General features: G+C 57.9%; 1 protein-coding gene across 1 annotated transcript; it reads right to left on the bottom strand.

Moving 5' to 3' along the window:
- Positions 1-1,496: 1,496 nt before the first annotated feature.
- Positions 1,497-1,844, bottom strand: SPRG_12141 (hypothetical protein; the record flags this gene model as incomplete). The annotated part of the gene is made up of 1 exon (XM_012351644.1): positions 1,497-1,844. The coding sequence occupies one exon, from the start codon at positions 1,842-1,844 to the stop codon at positions 1,497-1,499; it is 348 nt and encodes a 115-aa protein (XP_012207034.1).
- Between the last annotated feature and the right edge of the window lie 1,143 nt (positions 1,845-2,987).

The raw sequence follows: 2,987 nt of genomic DNA, 5'->3' as shown, positions 1-2,987 counted from the left end.
AAAGTCCACGCGGTTCGCGAGACCACGTATGGGAGTGACCACGTCGAGACGAGGTTTACAACGGACGCTGTAGTCGGCGCGTATCTCGAGCTCGGCGCCACCGCGGACGCAGCCACCGCGCGCACTTTAGGTGAGGTCGACGATACGGTGCGCGCTCAACCTCGCGGGGGCCGAGCTGCTCTGCATTCGCTGGGACGACCACCAGTACGTCGCGTTGCAGTCGCGGATGCAGTCGGCTGGCGCGCGCGAGATTCTTGTCTGGATGCGTACGTCGATATTGCTATCAAGAGAGTATCATGGAGCCCATGGTGATGAACAACATTGTCTAGTCGAACTCAACTTGGGCATGCTGTGGTCCAATGGACGGGACTGGCACGCGGCGCATGCGAGCTACGAGCGTGCGTTGGCGATGCAAACCAACCGGCACCGTGCGTGGCAGGCGTACGGCTTCGCACTGGTTGCGCCTCGACGCATTCAAGACGCGATGCTCTCGTCTATTCTATCGAGTACGGACCGATTGCTGCCGCGTATGCTACAAGCCGATCCAGGGCTGCACCTTTGCCTGCCGGATGTGCCCGATTGGGTTGCATGCCTTTTGCACGCGCTGCTTCCAGACGCAGTTCGCCACGTACTGCGTCCAGGCTGAGGACGATGCGGCGCGGGCGTGGACAACGATGCCGGTTCTTGTACGAAGCCGACCTCTTGGCGCTCGAGTGGCCCGTGTACCTACCTACTCGAGATGACGTTTGCTGCGTACGAGACGTACTGCGCGACGTACCATGTGCCACTACACGAGCGGCTTGCGCGGACTGCGGTGCCCGGTTTGCAGCACCACCCGATGCTTTCAAAGGTAAACGACAAAAGACAAGAGGAAGAGGCATGTGAATGACTTGTGGGTGAATAACAGCGCACACGAAGAGAGGTGGTCACTTGTATGTCCCTTCGCTAATAGATGGGCATAGAGCCGCTGCTAGAGAGTGTCGAAGATGTGTCAGCACGTCAGGGTCGTGTGGGTCTGGCCAGGCCAGCGCCAGCCACCCGCAACTCGATTCTGGCAACAAGGTTGCAGTGCGGGACCGAGGCGCCCAGGTGATGGAGATCACGACGTGTAGTAAGGTCCAGGAAATAAGAATCTTATGACGAATCTTATTCTCTTAAGTAAAGTGTGGTCAAGTTGATAGTCGGTGGCAACTATGTCATTTGGCGAATCCGAGCAAATGTTTCCATCGCGGGATCAAAGCGGCTACAGAATGAGGCGCTCAAGAAACAAACCAAGTTGAACCGGCGCGGTCGAAAGCGAGTTGCAACGCTTTGATTGAGGAACGGGTGCCCGCGGCGTCTACCCATGCCCCGTGCAGTGTGTACATAGCTCGTGTGTCGATGGCGGTGCTCCGATCGAATACAAAACCGAATTACGAAGGAGGAGAGAACACTCGACTATCAGTGTTGTATAACTTAACTATCACTAGTGCGCTTACTATATACTTGGCAGCTGATCACATGGCCGACGACATCATAAAGACCATGTTGGTCGAGACGATCGCCGGGTCCTGCACGACCTTCTTGGGCTGCACGCCTTCTTTCAGCTCGTCAATCGGCCCAAGCTCGTCGACCGAGACCCGCGCCTTCATGGACGCGACTTGCTGCGGCAGGAACGGCACGGGCTTGCCACCGACGACGGTTGTCTGCTTGGACTCGTTGGCGTACTTGGCCGGCAATGGCACGACGGGGAACCGGTTCGGGCGCTCCGTCTTGGCCACGAGCTTGCGCCACCAGCCCTTCAACGTCTTTTTCTCGTTCTTCTTGGAGGTCGAGGAGGATTTGAAGCCGAGGAAGATCGCCATGGTCGTCGTTGGATGGGGCGAAATGTAAAGTGAACCGCCGCACCAACCACCCCGGTGTAGTTGCGACAAGGGTCGCAGAGTGACGGTATTTGGTCGCGCATCTCGCCAATGCAACACATGGGGACGTCCCACGGCTTAGCTTGGACTGATGCTGTCGATAAACATGGGATGTGGCCGTTCGTCATCGCACGCCACGTCGCGACTTGAAGGCGGTCGAGGCGCAAGACCATACATACTACTGTCAACTGCTACGAGATGAACTCGCTGCTATCTCTCCAGTCTGCCTGCAGACCGATAGCAGCGAGGCAAAGGCGCGTGACGTTAGCGAGGCGGCGATGGACAGGCGAGAGATCCGGTTGATGTTGAAGCCGAAGTTTTTCAGATTTTTTGTAATGTGGGCGGCTCTAAAAAACCATCAGGGCGCGTCGGCCTCTGCAACGGCAGCCACGTAGTACGACGTAGCATCGTAGATGCCGCAAGATGCAAGCACCGCCGTCTTGTTGTTGTATCTGCAGCCACCACCCACGAACACGGCCTGCACATCAAAGCAGCGGTCAACGTCCAGCGCGTGGAATCGACTAATCGGAGCGATCACAGCAAACAGCCGGTGGGTGGTACATCCTTCCGAGCTCGGCCAAGCTCGGAAGGTCTGTCCCATGTGGCGGTGACCAATCTTTTGGATGTTGCAGCAGCTCCGACGACAGCTTCCGACGACAGCTCTTAACGGTCGCGTCGTCAGCTTCGTCTCGGCGACGAAGAGCCACGGTACATCAACTTATACTGCGCTAGCGGTATGCACGGGTGGATCGAGTGCCGACGCTCGACTGTGTCACACAGGACGGAGCCTGCGCTTGATAGACGCCTAGCACATCCAAGGTCATGGATCACGCGGTCGTTGCTTGCGTCCTCGGTGCAGGACAGGCCAGGCAAAGCAAGAGGCACATCAACGATAAATAGGTGGTGCATTGTAGCAATAATGAAGCGTCGCGATGGATGCCACTAAGTTAGTACTCTTCGTCCGAGCCGTCGTCGTCGTCGAGCTCGGCGCATTGCGTGACGGACGCGCTCAGGCGCGCGCGCGCAGCGCAGCCCGGGCACACGAGTTGACCGCCCGACGTCGTCGCGTCCTCGTCGATCGCGGCA

Source organism: Saprolegnia parasitica (genome assembly GCF_000151545.1).
Source record: "Saprolegnia parasitica CBS 223.65 unplaced genomic scaffold supercont2.83, whole genome shotgun sequence".
NCBI classification, from domain to species: domain Eukaryota; phylum Oomycota; class Saprolegniomycetes; order Saprolegniales; family Saprolegniaceae; genus Saprolegnia; species Saprolegnia parasitica.
The sequence above is the reverse complement of the archived record's forward strand: the minus strand, read 5'-3'. Positions and strand labels throughout refer to the sequence as shown.